Raw genomic sequence first — 20123 nt, forward strand, 5'->3', positions numbered from 1 at the left:
GATCTTCATTATTTTTTATAGTTAGGAGCTCATCGTACATGATGATCAACAGCGGTAAAACGAATAATTTCTACCGAATAGTTTTCGTGAAAAAAAAAATCGAGAAAATCTGACCCTGAATTCGAGTGTTTCAGTTTTGTAGTGTTTGCTGACGTATATCTCCTGAGTTTTAAAATATATCGCAGTTCTGCTTCAAAAGCCGTACACTGGCGATTAGCACGTTAAAACGCGCCCCTACTCTGCGTGGGCGTACGTGTAGGAGCCCGGATGGCGGTACCGCGGGATGACGGATCTCTGTCGATGTCATACAAGAAAAGGGAAAACTTTGTGTAATCAAACGTCGTCGATATATTTACAAGACTGAAAAAGCGGATGGAGTATTTTGCAATGACAGCGACAAATGATGTCACTCGGTTTCTATGAAAACGTCACTTTTCTGCATTCACTGTCCACGGTACGATCCATGAATGTTTCTCGGCCTCCACTTTCCGATGTCTTGCTTTGCCACACATGCGAACCTCGTATGCCACTTTGATGCGGTATACATTTACCCATTCCTTTTGCTTTTGCATTTTAAAAGAAGACACGTCCTCAGCGCGTAGATGGAGTAAATGGACGTGCTTTTGGTGTTTTGGCAAGCACGTTATCATATCTTGTGACCCTATAAGATGACACTTTGCTCGGGTGAACGCAAGTTAGGTGTCGTGGCATGGTGCTTGATTATTTCACCGATCCTGTCACACGCACTTTTGTCGTGGCACGTTCCCGTGAACAGCCATGTCGCGCTCGCAAAAGTAGATTTGGAGAGCTCATACAGCCTATGCGGATTTTTAAAATGGCTGGCCGCTCCATCTGACACGTAAATCATTAGCTGCAGGAGGAACATTCTCGTCAAGCCACTCTTCAATAGCGATGGAAGCTAACAGTCAGTGTGCTGAATCGTAACACAAGTCTTCGCTCACCACACCAAAACTGTACGTTTCCGTGCCAACTCTTGCCACACATCAGTGCCGTGCACTTGGCGCTTTTCTTTCCTTTCTGAGGGCCACCGGGCTCCAACAAGAACTGTAGGGATTTCCTTCCCTCGCCATTCTTTCATGTGCACCTTTTTGGAATAGGGTAGGGTCCTGCACTCAACGCAGGGAAGCATCCCACATCATCATCATCATCCATTCATCTACGTTGTTGTTGTTGTTACCACACATGTGAATATGGAAATCTGTTTTTCCCCAGTGGCACGCTTGTATTTCGCTAGGCATAGCTACTGTCCAGTTTTCAGCGAAATCGAAGTACATTACGTGAGTCTTGGAAGGTACATTAGTAGTTTTCTCTGTATGGCTTTGCTTTGAACGTCTCTAGTGTAAGTATGACAAATGTGAGAACCCGCCCACTGCCTTAGCTCTGAGAGGAAATGTACTGCTGCAACTTCAGTACAGAGCACGCGAAAGCCCTCCGCATAACTCAAAAATATCGTAAAATGAAGTAAAGCAAGCTTCGTTGGAACTTACGAGAACCCTGGAAAAAGTAACTCCTAACTCTAGAGAGGATATACCTTCGCTGACCATTTAGTCATTGAAATACGGCTTTACGGCAACACTAGGATTTGATTCAGAGGCTTTGTGGGAAATAACGAACTCCCAGGCGTGGATTCTTTCTTCAGCATGACGTCAAATGCTTGCCGACGAATAGTTGAGGTAAGGCTACGGCCAGACTGGCTTTCCCAAACAAAGGAAGCATCGACAGGAGGCCCGCCATCCCGCGGTAGCGCCAGCCGAGCTCCGACACGTACGCACGCCGAGTAGAGCCGCGTTTTAACGCGTAATCGCCAGTGTACGCCTTTTGAAGCAGAATTTTTTATATCAGATGAGAGGTCTAACATCGGGCCATGTCGTGGCAAAATATAAATGAAATCAAAAAGGGGCCTTTTTGAGAAACGGGCGCGCAACATCATTGTTTTTCAGAAATATGCCTAAACATTTGCCTGTTTCAGCAGATACCTCTAGGAGGTATACCCATGATAGATATATCAGATGAAAGAGCAATAAAATCTAAACGAACTGATATCAAGTATGGTAATGAGGGACATCTACAGCCGGGGAAATCACGCGTCGAAGTTGCGACAAAACTGCGCGAGATACCATGTTCGCCATTTTTTATAGCACAAAGCGTAGCACCTCCGCGTAAAAATTTGAGCTCGGACTGCTGGCCTGTAGGCATACTAAAGTATAAAAAATTTTCACTACAATATCTTTTAAAACTCAGGAGATATACGCGTACAAACACGGCAAATCTGAAACACTCGGATTCAGGGACGGATCATCACGATTTTTTTGCACGAAAACTATTCGGTAGAATTTATTCATTTTACCGCTGTTGATCATTATGTACGATGAGCTTTTAAACATAAAAAATAATGAAGATCCAGGACGTCGATGGGACCTCCCCGCCTGAACTGACGTGAAACCGGCCATTACTTGCATAAGAGTTACTCTGAAGGTCTTCGTCATACCAGTAACAGGGCTGCCTAGTTTACAGCCTGTAGAACCCTGCTATCAACAGGTGGCGTTATAATCGATACTTAGTGCCGATATCTTTTTGTTATCACGTGTACAGCGGCTTGTTTAATACATCAGTTCGACATGCGTGTTGGTTAACATGTGGTGTGTCTGTCACCGGAAGATGGCGCTGGGGTGCCAACTGGGGAACCGGAAGTTAAAAACTAAGGGGGGTCAGATTATCGGGAACGGGTAAAAACCGGAGTGCACCGTTCGAAGAGTCTCTTCCTCTTTGGGAGACGCTAGTGTCATGTCTCCATCTGGCTGTAGGTTTTTCTATCCGGTACCGAAACAATAGAAAGAATGGACTTCGAAGAAGTGGAATATATGTCCGTGCTGGGGGGGGGGGGGGGGGGGGTACGGAGAATAATTTGTACACTACTGGTAGGGCGACATCAAGCGACGTACGGACGCTTCCATTCAATGCTCCGGCATCGTTTCTTTCATCAATGGAGCAGTCTCTTTCTACTTACCCGCCCCAAAGTGCTCGGACACATGCAGACCGGAGCTGTGCCTGCTGCTGCCCAGGGCGAATTCCTTCTCCGAATACGGGTCACCAGCATGCGGCGACCGTACTCCAGGCGTCATAGTGGCCGTGCACTTGATTCTCATCTCGTCGTTGACGAAATGGTAGGGTCTAACACTGAAGCGTAGACCCAATGACGTCACTAGCCGGCCAGATTCCAATCGATAAGTAGGGTAATGAACGAGATACTTGTTTGACACCTAAGGAGAGACAGAGGGAGAAAGATAAAGTGAAGGTAATTTGTCGATCGGCGTGTTTAGAACTTCCTCCAAGTGTGCTGGCGATTTTTTTTTTCATTCTACTTGACATTATCTGAAATATCCGGAGCATTGTTTTCAAAATACTTTTCACAAGGGTGAAGTGAGCAGTGAAAACTTGTTGACCACACTGCCGCTCACTGTCGTCCTGCGGTGTCGCTAGATCCTTTTCAGGCTGCGCAATATGACCGTCATAATCAAGTGCAAAGGAAGAGGATGGACGAAGGAACGAACAAAAATCACACACGGACGCAGCGCTACAAACAGCCGAAAACTTCACTGAGCACACACATATTTAACACATGGTTGAACACACCCAGCCGCCTGGTTAAATATCGTTAAGGACGTTACTAAATTCGGCCTGATCTCTCTCCCTGCACATGGATAATATGTCTCCTTGCCCTGAGGCGTGCGTTACATGTCAGAATACCAGTCGCCACATTCTAGTCAACGATTTAATGCAAGATGAACGTAAGATGAAAATAGGAAATCTCACGAAACCAAAATACGTTACGGGATGAATGAATATCTTTCAAATTACTAACTTTTAATGCGTCAGCATTAGAAGCGGCGTTTCGAGGAAAAGTGTCGGTGTCGATCCGTGATCAAAACGTGGAGAGGGATGCACGCCACGTGAGAGGGGGGGAGGAGAGGAGGGCAGTGCAGTGTTGAGAGTAAGAGAAAGTAGGTCACGGAGCGGCAGCGGTATTGGCGGTATTGGCGGCGCGCCAGCTACGCGAGTGAGTCTCAACTTGCGGGTGTGCAAGGCGCATATGCGCTGAATTCAAGTACGCAATGTAGTGTGAACCGAGTACGAGTGCCGGGCCGAGTAGGCTCCAAAAGAAGACGGTTTCGGCAGCTCGTCGCCTTCGCTCAGAATCCGAGGAACAACGCAAGCAGCGACAGTCAGCGGATCCGCTACTCGGCGCCGAAAGCGGACGAAGAAGACGGAGAAAGAGCGAAAGCAGCGTTCAAAATACGCCACCGGCATGGAAGAAGGCTTGCGCCGCTGTTGTGACTGTGTAGTTACTGACAGTTAGTGATAGTTAGGGGTGGATAGTGGTAGTGGGTGGGTAGGCTTATTGCTAACGCATTTCCGCCGCATTAATTACATTAATCGTCCTTCAATTTTTGTTATTTAAGGAAGTATGACTAACACCTGTATAGGCGGCGTATTGTTACACTTCGGCCAGTTGCGGCTCTGTATCTCATACGGACTACGAACTAAACTTACGAAAAGTAAATTAGATGACATAAAGATGTATGAAATCGTCCTCAAGGACGCAGGATTTGAGTTCAGTGAGCTCTATCCTGTTCTCCTCATTATGCCCCACTAGCACCTCCACACTCATCTCATAGCTAACGCAGGAAATCTGGAGATAGGCAATTTTGGTCAGCACAAATTACCTATAATCGTCTTATTCTTCACCTTTTCCCGAACTATACTTCTATTGGAACCGCGCATTAAAATGTTTTTGTTTCCACTTAACTCCTCATGTGTAGAATACGGCTATAGGAATAGGCACTCAAACAAACAAACAAGGGCTGATGCTATTCGTAATCGTTCTCCAGAAACATTATCGCTGATTGTCATTTCTTTGCCCCCATACCCATACCCCCTTCACTAATGCACCTTTCTAGTCAAAACACAGACCAATAAACTTATTGCCATCACTCTGCTAGTAACAGATCCACAAATCTAAAAACTACATCTCTCAGGATCTGAAGGAGGGCACAAATGCAGGAGTCGGCGAACGCACTGGAGGAACCGCAGCAGATTCCAGATGCGTCATTTAACGTATTTTTCACGTTTGATTAGGATAATATCGTACGGAAGTACGCTATTATCACGTTCCTATAAGGCACGTGCTACGCATAGGCAAGTCCCTAATATCACACGCAAGTACGGTGTTAGTTGTGATGTTAATAGCGTTTCTTCATAGCTCTGTACATATCACATTGTAACTAGGCCTCAACCTGAGAGAATCTGCTTTTTGCACTGCACAGAACTTGCAGAAATCTCATGAAATATCATTTTAGTGTCAAGATTTAATCGAAGACGACTAACCTCCTTGTCATTAAGGTGCCACTGAAGGTCCACGGGCCTTCCATAACGAGAGTAAGTGCAGGTCACGTTGACCAGGTCGCCAACGTGATAGGTCGTTTGGCCACCAGTGATGGCAGGCTTGTCATCATCCGAACCTGAAAAACACAGTGTCTCTGGTTTATTTCTACGCATGCACGGCACACTTGCAAGGTACTTCGCGGCACACTTTGTACTAATATCACGGATGCCGGACGGCTCAAAAATCAATCGCGTGTCCTTGTACCAACGATGATGTCCAGCAGCTTTCGACATTTTGAGGGTTATGACAACACCGTGGAAGAGCGAATTTGCTTTGTCGTATGACCATGCCATGGCGAGCCTGATACGCGTAACAACGTTTTACGGTGAGCGTCATTAATGCCACTACTGATACACAACTAAAAAACGGACTAAGGTAACATTAGAAAATTTCGAGGTTACCCCAGAAATCCTGATGTTAGCTGAGGTTATTCCAAGGCGCCCTGGGTTTTCCCAAGATGCAGTAGGGTTACCCCTAGATGCCATAGGGTTATCCCAAGACGCCCAAGGGCTACCCCAAGACGTCCCTGGGATACCATAAGAAACCATGTGGTCACCCTAAAACGTTCTGTAAAATGATCTGTTTACCGAGGACTTTCTGGGTTTACCCTAGGAACCCTTGGGGGCTTACTACGCGTCAACTCAAGATATGGGTGGGGTAATGACAAAGGTCGCGGGATGGCCCGTAAATAATCCGAGGAACTGCTCACTTGGTTAACTTGCTAACCTGTTCCTGAGGTTACGCCAGAGTCTCAGGTCGTAAGGTATTATGGGACGTTTCCGGAAATCCTAGCTCCTGGGGCAACCCTAGGCCCTGGGGCCCCTCTAGGTCCTGGGGTAACCCCAGGACCTAAGGTTACCCTAAACGTCCCATAATACCTTAAGGCCTCCGGCTCTGGGGTAATCCCAGGGCACCTTGGCCAACTATGTAGCATTGCGATATAAAATAATCTGGCTGATGTACTTACCGGTGTTCTTTGCGTCTTGAGCAGCCACTGTCTCTTCACTGGACAGGAAGTAAGCTCCAGATACCGTGGCCGTGCACTTCAGCTTCATGGTGCCGTACAGGAAATGTTCAGGTCGGACAACGAAGGTCATGCCCAGTGACGAGTGGTAAAGGCGGTCGCTGTCGCGGACTACGGGGTACATCTTTTCGTTCTCGGGGGGCACCTGCAGTAAAGCAATGATAGTGTTGTTGTTAGAGGCCTGCATAAACACAGGTATGCTGTTTCACCTCTTCGCCGTTGATGAACCACATGAGCATCGCCGCCGGTTTGGATGCCGCGGCATGGCACGTGACGTTGACAACGTCACCAACTCTGTAGTGGGGTTTCGTGCCACGAATCTCTGGCCCTTCCTTTGGGAGCACTGCATATGTTCACAAAAAGAAATATCACTGCACAGACTGCCAATGCTTAGAACCTTTAGGGTGCGCACAAGCAATGATAGAGGCAGGTCGTTAATTTCTCCGTCAGGTTTTGCACACGTTCGTCTGGAGTCTAATTTTTTTCAGAGCGGTCACGCCATTGTGTTGCGCACCGATAAAGTTCCTTGCTCGTTTTGTTTTTCAATAGTAGGGCGGTCCGCGTCTTGACAAATCATCCAAGAAGCCGAACTGAAGAGAATCAGGAAATACTCGCTCTTCGACTATGAAAAGAAGATATTATCGTTCTGCGCGAACATAGTAAACTCAGAAAGACTGTAGAATGCGGAATCCCTGTACAAGGCTGTTACAAGCAGCACTTCGAAAACATGTCGCTATACATGTGATATGACACACATTCAACTATGCATCTCTAGAGTAACTACCCTACATATTCACAAGTACGCATGCATGCGCCCCTGTTGCTGCTGAACACCATGATTTATACTTTCCACATTGAATAGTCTGAACACTAGCACACAACTCCATTCTGTGACTGACAAATAAGAAAGAAGTCGCAAGGACCCTTTACCTCTCATTTCCAAAGTGTACCGACTGAAATATTCATAATGCGTTGCTAGCATAAGTCCTGATCCAGGACGCTTTCTGCCATACGTAGAGGCTGCGAATTTCCCTTACAGTACGTCGCAGCCGTCTAATATTCGTCAATAAGCGTTTACGTGCGCCAATTTCTCTCATGCATGCCTACCTGCGCTACTAAAAAGCAGTGTCGCTCACATACTCTTGCGTCAATTTTGCGAGGCTGTGTGACAAAGCTTCCAGGGCTTACTGTCGCTCGTTTCGCTTCCTTGTTATTGTAATGTACGCACACGCGGGACCCAATAGCGTGCTCAGCTAAGCGTTGCCAAAGGCTGTAAAAAGCCATGTCAAGGGTCGCAACCATAGTGCCGCTTTTGCTTTTCCAGGCAGGTGAAGCCGGGGTAAAGATTACGGGCCACATGCCATTACAAGAAGATTGCGATTACGATGCGGACATTGTAGTAGGGTAGACGTCGTACCAATTTGTTCGTTTCAGCTTGCTTCTCTTTTCTTTTTGTTTTGTGACCACGTCTAAAATAATAAGTCGCTCCGATTAAGCCGGGGCGTAGACGAATGTGCTCAAATCACTTCCACGTTCGAATGCTATCTTCACGCGTTCGAATGTGTTCTGCAACATGTTCCCTTGCTAAAGAACATCAATTTAAAATTGTGGCGTTCCGCTCTGCGCCGCTGTGCTGTGCGCGTGCTGCCTCTACGATACCTGCAGCACGGTCTGCGATGGAATAAACATTCTCGAAGCCAACAGGTGCCCGGTGCGGTTATCTTTTCTTCTCGGCTGCCTTTCTTGCTACCACAAAGTTGTCAGCAAACAGTCAATTTACAGGGGAGGCTATAATCAGCGTTATCACAATCACAACCCCTCACAAGAAAAGAAAAGACTACACACCGATTAACTGCTGTGTTACTGTAAGCTAGCTCTGTGAACGATAACCACCCAGACGCAACAAGAACAGAATAACAAAAAGAAAACAGGAAAGGAACAGAAGGAAATAAATCATCAATTACTAAAGGAACAGAATGTTTTGGTTACATCTTTTGGACATTGTGCTAAAGGCGTTTAAATGCTGTAGCAATATAGTACCATCCTACGTGTAGATTTTTCGCTCGGCGCCTTTTTGGAATGCTATTAAATTTTTATTGAAGGCCTTTTAATGTCTTGTGAAACATGATGGAGCGATTCCTCGTGTCGAGTGCAGCGAAGAAAGAAGTGAAAGAAGTTCACTGAGGGGTCGATTGACTGCACGTGCCTGTTGTAGGCAGCAGCCTCAGCTCTGAACGCTCGAACACGAGCAGCACACAGGCGGCGGATAGACAGACGGCAGGCCGAAACAGTAAGGGGCACATGTACAGTGGCAAGAGGCACAGCCGTGGCAGCACTTCGTGCGGCCGCATCTGTTCGGGAGTTACCGGATAGGCTCACATGACCGGGGATCCATTGGGGAGAAAGAACATGATCATTGACGCAGAGCCGAGTGTATGACCATGCTGGGTACATCATGTGTGAGGTTGGGGCGGAAGACAGCAGAAGAAGGAGGCATCCCCTGCTGTCAGTGAGGGCGACCCAGGACTTCTCAGGTGGCGAGCCAGCAATGTATTGTAGGGCTGCGAGGATGCCATACAGTTCCGCCTCAGTAGAGGGCACGGGGTAGGGCAACGTGTGGGCTTGTTCGTGATATATCGAAATGAAATAAATGGTACCAATATGTGGCAAATGTTCGTGGCAGAAGAAACAAAAAAACCTTGACAGCATGCTTTTCCCTTGCCTACGTTAATTTCAAATATGGTTGGTGGACCACACTGTATATATACCGGGTGTATCAGATAAATCCACGGGCCGAATAATTTGAGAACGGCGCCACCTATCGGGAAACTTTATTTTTGTAAGCATCTCTGACGTATCATTCATTAGCCATGCACCGTGAAATTGATGTGCGCACGCTCATTAATTAGCTGAAAATAAAAATCGACTCCCCGAAAACGACAGCTTTCAAAGTACGCGTGAGACGTTATCGCGACATCTATCACACCGTTGGGGATCTTGAGTACACACGTCTCCGAGAAAAAATTTTCATCGGGTCTAGTCATTTTCACGAGTGATGAATTGGTTTCGGATTACAGATTTCCCTCGCTTAGGAGCGCAAAAAAAAAAAAAAAATAGGGCAGAGTTAACGCGAATCCTTCGCGCTATTTCACCAGCAGCGATAGCTGCGGGGTCCAGCTAGAGAATTCGAACTGTAAATTGCAATCAGCGGGGGCAAGAGCGACTTTACGGCGCCGTTCTTGCACTGCGAGAGTGATAGTCAGCTCGTGTACGTTTGCTACCTGACGCGCAATCACAGCCTCGTCGGCCCGTCGACTCGTGTACGGATCGTCTACATCTATGGCGACGGTGTTATCACATTTCGCCCTCTTAGCGGCCCGCTGTTAGCGCTTGAGTGGTGCCACGTGGGCGCGGTCTGCGATCAACTCCTCAGCGGATGCTTTCGCACGTTTCGTGACGCGCCGCTCAGGCTCACGTTGCAATGATGCCTTGCGGGCGCGCTTCGCAGCCACCTCCCCCGGCGAATGCCACTCACGCTACTGTACCCGACTGTACAGTGCATTCAGCGGCGGCACGAACGGCTTTACGGCGTCGTTGTTGCACTGCGACACTGGTAGTCCGCTCGTGTGCCTTTGGTATCTGACCAGCAATCTCGGCCTCGTCGGCCCGTCGATTGGCACACGGATCGCCTACGGCCATGGCGACGGTGGTGTCACTGGCATCGATTATTTCGGACCTCTGTGTCAGTCTGTGTCGGTTATCGTGAACTCGAGTAAATTCGGCACGTGCATCACATTGGTGGGATAAAAACGCGACGTTCACTTGGCAGATTTTCAGTTCAGTTCGTTAAAATTAACATAATAACACTTAAGTAAGATGACATTCACATCAGAAGGTGGCAAAAACCTAGTAAGAGCATTGACCGCATGATTCTAGGCGGCGTAGTCTTCTTATTATAATTCAATAGCACGTTGTATGGGACACCCTGTACATCTGTGATGTAAAAGGCTGTTCATGGCATGTCATGCATCACAGAGGCATCGGCGAATATTTGACAACTGTGGGGGTAGGTAGAGTTTAGATGTGCGAAGGCGAGCTGATAGGCTAAAAGAGGAGGGATTGTGTGCTTTCGGAGAAGGTCCGAGACGGTAGGGTGAACGGGGGAACGCTCTAGGGTCCACATAGCTCGCGCAAAGGAAGAAGTGGATGTCGTGGGCGGGAGATAGTCTGTTAGGCAGGCAATGGCAGGATGGATGCAGCAGCTTACTGGAATCTGGCGACGGGGATCAGAAGGGTGGGTCAGACAGCGGGAGTATACGCGAAGGGTAGCTGAGTCCCGTAGAATGGGAATAGTGTGTTCCTTAGCTTCTACGAGGACGGAGTAAGTCTTCGTTGTTCGAGGGACCCCTAGACAGACACTGAGACTGTGGGCTTGGAGGTTGGTAAGTTCTTGGTCTTGGATAGGGCTAATACCGTGAAGGATAGGTAGTCTGTACTGCAGCATGCCCAAAAGAAGAACAGTTTGGACTCGGTGGAGGCCGCGGCAGGACGGACCCCAGGACGGACCTGCGACACGATTGAGGACGTTGACCAAGCCGGCTGCTTCGGTAACAAGCGTTTTCACGTGGTGAGACCATGTCAAGCATCGGTCAACGGTACAGCTTATGCGCGTAACGGCAGGTTAAGAGAAAAGTGAGGGGGCGAACCAGCAAAGGATAGTGGATACTTGTGGAATGATTTCCGTCGAAAGGCTATGGCTACAGTCTTGACGGGTGAGATAGTTAGGCCGCGGTCGGCGAGATATTGGGTGATTGTATCCAAGGAGCCTTGCAGACGACGTTGGATCGCTTCGCGACGAAGAGCAGAGGTCCACATAGAAATATCATCCGCATACAGTGTAATGTGGGTGTGGCTTGGCAGCTGTTCTGGGAGAGAGACCAGAATGATTTTGAATAATAGGGGGTTCAGCACGCTGCTCTGCAGGACACCTCGGTGAACTTTATATGAAGCAGTGCACCCCTGCGTAGTGCGTCCAAAAAGGGAACAGTCTGTGAGGAAGCAAAATCTGGGGATCACTTGTGGGCTATGAGTTTAGGCTTTAGGTGGTAGCTGTCACGTCATGGTTGGCTGTATATAACGCCATGAACAGACTATCCCAGTGATTGACCCTATGAGGGTTAAGCTTCGGTGATTCATAGCACTTGACTAATGTCGCGTCTTTCAGAGTTTGCTGTGTCAGTAACGCCAGGTGCTGGCGTGCAGTACTGCAGAATGCATACAAGTCTTAGGTCTATTCGTCGTTTCACAACTTTTCCTTCAAAGAACTTGATAGTGTTAAGGCAGAACAGGTTACCTCGAAGTGCCATGTACGATTTCCACATTAGGATAAACGGTACTTGGAGCAGGTTTTATCTCCTCCTCCTCAGATCGTCATCTGCTTGAATGCCATCCTGTTTTTTCTTCTTTTGGTCAAGAAGGCAAGCAGTTTTTAATTTGTCCAACGTTGATGATTTCAGTTTCTCTTCTTCTCATTTCTATTCTTCACATGCGCCTTTCTGTAGGTTCTGTTCTACCAATGGAGGGTAGACTTTACAACGAAATCGAGGAAGCAGATGACTCGTCATCCAGGTCACACGAAGAAGTTATCAAGCGCGAGCCCGAAACCAAGTAAACATCCGACGCCCGCACGAGACTACCTGTAACGTCCCGCATTGTGCAGGAGGCTGCAGCGAAGAGTCTTCAGGAGCTTCGGTTTCGATATAAGCTTCCCAGCACTTTTGGCAAATAACGAGTCCCCGACCGCGAAACCAAATTTGTTTCTCATTTCTGAAGAATGTAACGAACTTATTTACGCAGTCACTATAAGAATTTCGAATTGTCCCAGAGTCTCCCTCTTAAGGGTGCTCCGAAATGCTCATTGTCCTGCACACCTTTTTGCCTGTATACTTTTGCTCCGTGCTCACGTGCTTTCTACCACATCGTCCTCCACTACGGAATCGAGTGATCGCTGAGGCACCTTCTATGCTGCAGCCCCGTAGGTATCTGGTTGGTTACTTCCGTCCGGTACAGCACCACTGGCGAGACCATGATGCCTTAGACGTGCATGCTATTCGACGGACGAGTCTCGCGCACGCCTTCGAAACCTGCGTCTTCCCTTCCGAAGTCGTATGTTCAACGATTTCCCCGGTCCGTCAAGCGTCTTTGTGTGGCAAGGCTGGTGAGATGCCTTGCCAACCGTTAAGCACCTCTCTCGGATGGGTGTAACTAGCGACTCCTCGTGTTGCCTCTGTAACCTAATATATATATATATATATATATATATATATATATATATAAACGATACGCCACATATTCTATCATTGCCGAGTCTCAAAATGTTTCTGCTCCACACACTTATCCATGGCTCTCCGTGTCGCACCGCGATCAGCAACGCATCGACTCTGCCGCTTCGAGACATTGGACCCCGCTGTCTTATCATTGACGTGGCTAGCCACGAACGTTTTCACCGTGAAAAAACCTGTAATCATTTTGCTACACCCCTTCCAAACAGCATCTGGAAAATCTTTAAGTATTTTGTCGACATTTTTTCTGTCAATTTATACAGTTCATTATGACTGTCGCCTTCAGAGACCTTCGTATACGAATCGATGCAGCATAGTTTACAATACGCACATTGTAAGTTACCTTTTGCCGTGTCTATACGTACGGTCTCGTCATCCCGATGTGTCTATCTCAGAATCTATTCGTAGTCCCTGTCTAATGTAGTATTGGCGAACATAGTGTTTGTGAAGTTAGTGTACTTTAATGTGGTTTATTTATTTATGTGGGTTACTTGTCATTCATGTGTTACTTTTGTACGGCCAATAATGAGTGTATTTTGAGACGACGGTGACTTTTTTCTCGCGGTTCCCGCAGCCAATCTGCTGCGGCAATAAAATCGTTTCATTCATGCAATTTGTGCTGATGACACATTCACCGCACATTAGTTCCACGCCGTAGGTTTCACTCAATACTGCTTCGTTCTTTATTATATAATGTAACAGCCTGTCACACTTAGTGCGAAATGGGGTGCTGGTATATGCACACGCGTATCGCAAGCCTGTACAACCATTTCGCCATCCCTGACTGCGCTGAATTAAGACAAGCGAAACATACGCTCATGCGCAGAAATTCAGGAGCTGGGAGAAGAAAAGTCGACAAATATGCATGCGTAATAACTGTCTCGACTCAACACGAACTTCCTGAACTTTAATGAGTTCTCGGTGCTCTCCGGATGCATGGCCCACACCACAACGGCTTCCAAAACTAGAGAGTTTTACGGGGATCAAGGGAGCTTTGTTTGAGCTTCCTCTCTCGGGAATGGCGGAGCCGAAAATGAAAACACAAATATATAGTATCTGCATTAACACCGTCAAAAGTTCGGTTGTGGGGGAGATGGATTCAGAAGAATTTGAAGTTGAGAATTTAATGATCAGAACGGCTTTAAATGGGTTTATACGGTAAAGCATAGAGTGGGCTTTTCTTATTATTATTAGTATTATTATTTAGCGATGGTGTGGTTCGCGTGAATCAGCATTAGTGATTCCTCAGAATGTGCCTAAAAATTTATCTTGTGGTACAAAACCGAAGAAAACTGAATACTGAAGAATGAATTTCTGGCTCTGAAATAGCAGTAGCAAACGCACGAGGTCGACATTCGAGAGCACAAATAGTCAAAATAACATTCAGCGCCTGACTGAAAAATCTGGCAGATTTTTTTTGAAGTCGAGGCCCTGAAACGACTCGAGCTTAAATTTGTTCCTATGAGCCCATGTGCCACCAGATATGCAGCCGTACTGATGTTGCGCGTGCACATTTGTTAAACGCTATGCGCATTAGCAGCATTGCTTTGACGAGATAGCGATGAAGATTTTCTTTTGTTAATGAAACAAGTGCTCGCTACAATGGTGCCAATGAATGCAGATAAAGACATTGTGGCGACTATTCTCCCTAAGAATCAGTGGCGTAGCCAGACATTCAAGGCAGGGGGGAGGGGTCGATACGAATACCAGCCCCAGTTGCGACCCCCCCCCCCCCGCTGATACTGGGTGCGCCACCACACACATACTTGGGCATACCGCAAGATAAGAGATGCAACTCTAGCATAATTGATTTGAACGTACGCAATGCGATTACGCTTAGGCTGTCATGAGGCCGTGTCACCAGTTTCCAGAATGGAAGTATTTTGAAAGGCTCATACTTTGAAAATCATTGAAACATGTAGGTAGACGCAGGCAACTGCAAGAACTTTCGCGATCGTCCCCCCCCCCCCCACCTAGCCCCCCCGTGGCTACGCCACTGTTAAGAGTACAATGGAGGTTTGACCCTGTTCTTTCGTTAACAGCCTATACAAAGCTGTGCGCAGGTCAGTTGGCACTTATCTCCTGGCCAGATGTAGAGTGCTGTAACGATTTATGTACTCCATGTCCAACAATTGGCAACTGGCATTGGTCCATACGCCCACGAAGATCCTAACTAAAGAGAAGTTCCTGCATACGCAGTATTTTCTGCCCCACACCTGTGGGAAACAGATTCCGTATTTTCTAACTCACTCTAAGAAAAAAAATGTAGAATTTAGAAAAGGTACAACAGTTCTAGCGATTTTATAAGGTAGAATTTTCTACCCAAGCTGGTAGAACACAGTATTTCTACCATCTCGAGCCGATCCACGCGCGCCTTCTCCTCCGCGGGTATAAGCGGCGGCGTTGCTTTCCCTTGCTCCTCCCTCTCACGTTTGCTCTAAGAAAAAAAAAAGTAGAATTTCCTACCCAAGCTCGTAGAACGACAGTTTCTACTGTGGAGTTATACCCAAAAGGTAAAATTGGTTTGAGTAGAAATGTGGTTGCAATACAGCTCTACCGATATGGGTAGAAAATTCTACCTTTTTTCTTAGAGATAACACCGTGTTTGACAATTTTAGGACGATAACTTCAGTAAGGCAACAGGTCTTTGCTTCTTCTTGATTGCTTGCCATAAGTCAAACACAAGCCAAAATCGGATAAAAAGCTTGTCAGCACCATTTCGCTTTTGTCAACATTTTTATAGCCAGACTGCAGTCTAGCTATAGAAAGGTTGCCGCGCCGCATCCGTAACGCATCAAAATGCAACAGTGTGAACCAGGCAGGTGTGAAAGGCACACAGTTGCATTTCCATGCGTTACGGATGCGGCGCGGCACAGTTGTCATGGCAACGAAGCACGTCGAACCGAAAATCACAGGCACCGCAAGAGTTGAGCTCGACCCAACTCCATGCGGTACGGGTTACCTCCGGCTATGCAGCTGACCAATGGCGGCACCGCGCACGCGCATCACTGCTCTGCTGTCGCCGTTGCTGTTCCAACATGGCTGCCTCCGTTGAAAGCACGTTGGCGAAACAAGAAGTTCTAATTGCTCCGTATGCCACATACGCTTCAGTACAACTCGAAGTTTCACCGACCACATCAGTGTTGCCTGGTCATGGCTGTCTGTGGAACGGGGGCCTGGTGGAGTGGAGGCGTGATTGGTCAAACACAAGTGTTTTCCATATCAAGAAGACATGTGTCTGAACAACGTGTCGTACGACAACCACCTCCGCACTGGATCCGTACCGTAACCGTAACGGAAAGAAGTTGCAGTGTGAACCAGGCATAATGGGCTGGGATATCGGTCACAAAATTATGGTGGCGGGTCGACAAGGTTTTACGCTCCAGAAATCATGCGCGTTGAACTTGCCGGTATGTCACCCCATTCATATAGGGAGCGATAAACGCTCGCGAGCTCGAAAAAATTCCGTCTGCGCCCACTCGAAAGCGCTACACACATTTTATAGGGTGCCCAGATGTGAACTAAAGAACTCTTCCTGTCGTTTTTGATAGTGCATCGAGGAACACGGGAACCTTTCTATTGTGAAGTAAAACCCGAGACAAGGAGTAAAGACAAATCCTCGTTACACAGCAACAGGTTTAATGCACAGCAAATCTTATATACTCAAAAATCTCCGGAGAGGAAGCAGAGGAATAAATGAGGGATTACTGACACAATTCCCTCGTGTGGCTATCTCAATAGACCTCGCCGTGTTATGTAAATATTGCAGCGACTGAAGCGTCACAGTGGTGGGAGTCGGTCGCACGTAGAACTATTCGCGTGTGCTGGCGTATATAATCACGTGTGTTTGTTTTGCCCACGACCTACTAGATTATAACGAGCATGTCGTGGGCACCCCTTCCCAGCGCCGCATTTTTGGAAGCTAGCGGTGGCGCGTCTCATCGTCTCAGTTATGGCTTCCTCAACTTCTACAATACTTTGTACTTGAGCTTACCTTAGTATTTCTGTACAAGCGGTGGACGTTCCACAGATGTTTCATTCTGAGGTTGATTATCATCATCATTCTACGCGTTTTCATTAGGAGCTATCGCTGTCGTCTGCCACGGTGGCTACGGTAGTCGTACATACGCTTCTGCGCGTTCAGAATTCAAATTTCCATCGGCCAATCGTGGCGTGCCGTTGAGTAGCGCCCCTGGCGGATTGTGCGGACGGGCTCCTCATAGGGGTTGCTGATTGTGACATGGTCGTTATAATCTAGTAGGTCGTGGTTTTGCCCACCAGTAGGCAGATCACGTCACAATGACATAGTTCTAGGGGAACTCTATTGACTCCCTAAAGAGCCTTCGCCAGGTTGCTTCCTCTTTCCAAACAATGAGGGTTTCGGGGGAAATGGGCTGACAATCGACTATTTCACAACGCTTCTGCGCATGCTCTGTGACCCTGACGGCACCGAAGAAGGTTCCCTACATATTCAATAGATGGCGCCAATATGGCGCGGCTATGCTTCGGCGCGCGCCTATCGTGTTTCGCTGGACAGCCGCTAGGATACGACGCGGGTGTGAAAAAGGTCCATTGTTGCGTTCACGGGCGTGTTCAACAAGTTCGCTAGAGATATGGATTCTTCCAATGCTAAGCTGGTGCTCTCTAAGTCTCACGTTAATACACCTTGAGCTTTGCCCTACATGTCTTTGAAAAAGGAACACAGCTTGTGTCAACGAGATATCAGTAACTCTCTGTTCGAATAGTAGCAAATGTAGTACACCGATTACAATTTAAACGTGATAGCTTCCGTATCACACGCTGTTGTGCATCTAAGACGATACGCCGCACTGCAATCGTCTTGACGAATTGTATTGTCCTCACCGATTGGCTCGTTTGCTTTCGAAACGGTATTTAAACGTGCTGTGCAAGGGTGCAGTGCGTGGGGTTGGAACTGAACACATATGGGACCACGCTCTAAATCCTGTGCCGGACACGTGCCGGTTAAAAAAGTTCCCTCAGAAAGTACAGCCGGTACAGAGCCGTAACCGTCTGGAAACAGCCGTAACGGTTTGGAAGTAGCAAGCACAGCGATCCCCATCGCCAAATTTCAGCAGGTACAAAGCAGTCACGTCGGTATGAAACGGCTTTGTGCCCGCTGAATAATATGTGTGCCTCCTGAACCGTGTACTCGTGCGCTTGTTGAATAAGCGTGTGCCGGTTGAATATATGTGCCTTCGTTGGAGCGTACTACGTTGCTCCGCGTTCCGCCGGTGAGGAGTGACATGGCACCGCGTATTCTTCCGCAGTGCATTCCTTCCCGCTTTCTTGCCCGTTGTCTGCACTGCAACCTCGCCTTTGAGAAGGATGACAACCTTGCTTTTTAAGTACACGTTTAATGTTTGCTTAAGGTAAGTCAACCTAGCTGTGATGCATCGTACGACGCCTACGTTTTACTCGTGTGTAACCTTCGAAGTACATTCTGTTGCAGACGGTGGACGCATTGCAAATGGCGGCAGGAGAGGATCGGCTACATCGGTGAAGCGACGATGTATACATTTCAAGCGAGGTTAATTGTATTCTTTCGTTATAGGTGAGCGTGGGACTGTATCGATTGCAAGGACGTGAGTTACAAAATGGTGTACTATTCTACAATTCACGTTGCTACAATACCAGCGTAATATTCACTTCGGATTCTTTACAGGTTGTTTCCTGTCTCAACGGTCACACATACGTGTGCAAAATTGCAACTGCTTCTCACATCGAAGCGTGCCTGGTGCCACCTGCTTGGACAATTGTTCGTCGGCCATTTCGTTTGAGGAACTGTCGTGTTCGTCACTAAGGATGATCTTGATTGAGCTTTGCAGTGCCAGCCTGTTCGAAGTTAGTTTCGAGGATTGTGTGTTCGACGTTTGGAGGACTGCCTGGTGCATCGGATGGGTTGTGTGTCCGTGCAACGTGTGCTAGATATGTGTGTGTTGGGATTAGTGAACCGTGTATGCTTTCCATTCGGCAAACGATGATGTACTGGATGCAATTTAAAGGGTGTGCAAGCCAATAAAATTTGGTGTTTCATGTTCCATGTCCATGGAGCATTTTCTTCCTTTCTTCTTTTTTTGCGAAGGCTGGAGATCATTTTTCTGTTGGGGAACTCGAGAGGCACAATGTGTCTCGTTTATTAGTGGGTACAAGTAACCCTTCAATACATCCGGTACACTGTGGCTCCTGGCGTCAGCAGGGATGCCGTACCAGTTGTTCCAGGGGGCACATGGCACCAGCAGCTTTCGCAGGCACCGCGTGCCTCTTGAAGTCATCTGGCACATTAAAAAAAAAAATGTGCCAGTTGATCAGACGGCACCTATCCGTCACTGGGTTTAGAGTGTAGGTACGGATTCCAGGCAGAGTTCGAGGTAACTCGTTGCAAGTAACTCGTTACTGTAACTAAGTTCCTTTGTTTGGTAACTTGTAACTTAACTCGGTACTTTTGCGGCCTGGTAACTTTCAGAGGAACTCGTTCCTTTTTCACGTAACTTTGCCAAAGTAAAAGTTCCAAGTTTTCCTAGTGTTAGGTTCCAAGTTACTTTTAACTCGCTTTTCACTCACGTCCACATATTTTCTTGCTTTCTCTCCGGTTCCTTCATGGCATTTTTTTGTCATAAAACGTGATAATCAATCAGTGACAGTCTTTTATTCAGGAAATAAGAACCGCTGCCATTGAAATGAAGCAGAACCATTATGTGCCCACAGGGAGTAAGATGCAAAGCGTTCGAATTGCCCTCTACCAGAGAAACATCATCATGACATTGGTAGACAGACTGAAACCGAAAGAAATCGGAAGGAGAGGGCTGGGTTCTAAAGAAAAGGGCACTTGTTCGCTGCCTCCCATTGAAAGAAAAGTAGGACCGAGGGTCGCATCCCTTTAAGGGGCCATATCGTAATCCCCTCAAGACCGTGGCTTTCAGGCGCGACCTTGTTCATCTCTAGCTTCGAGCGTAGTTCAATTCTACCAAATTTTGGCGCTGTCGAACACTATGACGTGATTTGATTACAAACAGGGAGAGGTCTATTTTTATTTTTTATATCTTTATGCGTATACGCTACACCGCCTTACGGCATTACAGTAGCGAGGTACAATAGCCAACAAATCAAGAAAATAAGAATATCGACATCGGTAAGCACAAACACCTGTACAACACTATGCGAACACAGCAAACCGACCTCTCCGGTCAGCACTCAAGACGATTCCACTCGCCTATCGTTTTCGGGAAAAACGAGTAAAGAACAACATCTGTTCTGCACCTACGTATATGGCTGG

At 47.3% G+C, this 20123-nt stretch overlaps 1 protein-coding gene across 1 annotated transcript in view; it reads right to left on the reverse strand.

Moving 5' to 3' along the window:
* LOC135385466 (kin of IRRE-like protein 3) overlaps positions 1-20123 on the reverse strand; it is a 403730-nt gene that overhangs the window by 39845 nt on the left and 343762 nt on the right. The window contains exons 4-7 of the mRNA XM_064614796.1: positions 6698-6831; positions 6432-6633; positions 5407-5540; positions 3029-3281 (exon numbers count right to left, since the gene is read on the reverse strand). Coding sequence (XP_064470866.1) covers positions 3029-3281; positions 5407-5540; positions 6432-6633; positions 6698-6831 — 723 coding nt within the window. The remainder of the gene's footprint in view (positions 1-3028; positions 3282-5406; positions 5541-6431; positions 6634-6697; positions 6832-20123) is intronic.

Source organism: Ornithodoros turicata, chromosome 2 (assembly GCF_037126465.1).
Source record: "Ornithodoros turicata isolate Travis chromosome 2, ASM3712646v1, whole genome shotgun sequence".
NCBI classification, from domain to species: Eukaryota; Metazoa; Arthropoda; class Arachnida; order Ixodida; family Argasidae; genus Ornithodoros; species Ornithodoros turicata.